Source organism: Blastocystis sp. subtype 4 (assembly GCF_000743755.1).
Source record: "Blastocystis sp. subtype 4 strain WR1 chromosome Unknown seqid_1219, whole genome shotgun sequence".
In the NCBI taxonomy this organism is placed as follows: Eukaryota; class Bigyra; order Opalinata; family Blastocystidae; genus Blastocystis; species Blastocystis sp. subtype 4.
The window spans coordinates 1-572 of NW_014568328.1; the positions used below are offsets into that span (position 1 = coordinate 1).

Below are 572 nucleotides of genomic sequence, written 5' to 3' on the forward strand. Positions count from 1 at the left end.
ACAGTGTACGTTGTCAATTCCTGTACACTTGTGGGAACACCTGAGATTTCTCCAGTCTTCTCATTCAGACTCAATCCATCAGGAAGGAACACTCCAGTATCAACATACCAACGATCAACAAGATTTCTTACCAAAGGAACTCTTGTAGTCACTTGTGTACCCATCACAAAGTTATAAAGAGATTGAGTGTAACGAGCATTAACTGGAGGCTTCATAGTACATTTATCAGTCTTGACAGGTCCCAACACACCTCCAGAACACTCACGATATGAATAACCTCTGTAACCAGTCTCACAAGAAGAAGGAGAGATTTGACCTTCACCCACTGAAGGATAGTTGTCAATAGCAGGACACACAGCTCCTGAAGCCTTACAATAGGCCATATGAATAGAACCCAAAGTCGTTCCTGTAGTGCCAGTCACAGTAACCTCCCATCGATATCTGCGGAATCCAGCCAGAGCCACAGGAACAGGAATCTGAGGCTTTGTTCGAGAAGTCACAGTCTGATCAATAGCACTCAAAATTGTTACCGGTTCATTGGTAGTGTCATCAGGATTGTAGTTAGCAATGAT

At 43.4% G+C, this 572-nt stretch overlaps 1 protein-coding gene across 1 annotated transcript; it reads right to left on the reverse strand.

Moving 5' to 3' along the window:
* On the reverse strand, nucleotides 1-550 carry JH06_5972 (hypothetical protein; the record flags this gene model as incomplete). The annotated part of the gene is given in 2 exon segments (XM_014669118.1): nucleotides 1-516; nucleotides 531-550. Coding segments are annotated over 2 exon segments (536 nt in total), but the record flags the coding sequence as incomplete, so codon positions are not given.
* Nucleotides 551-572: the final 22 nt, after the last annotated feature.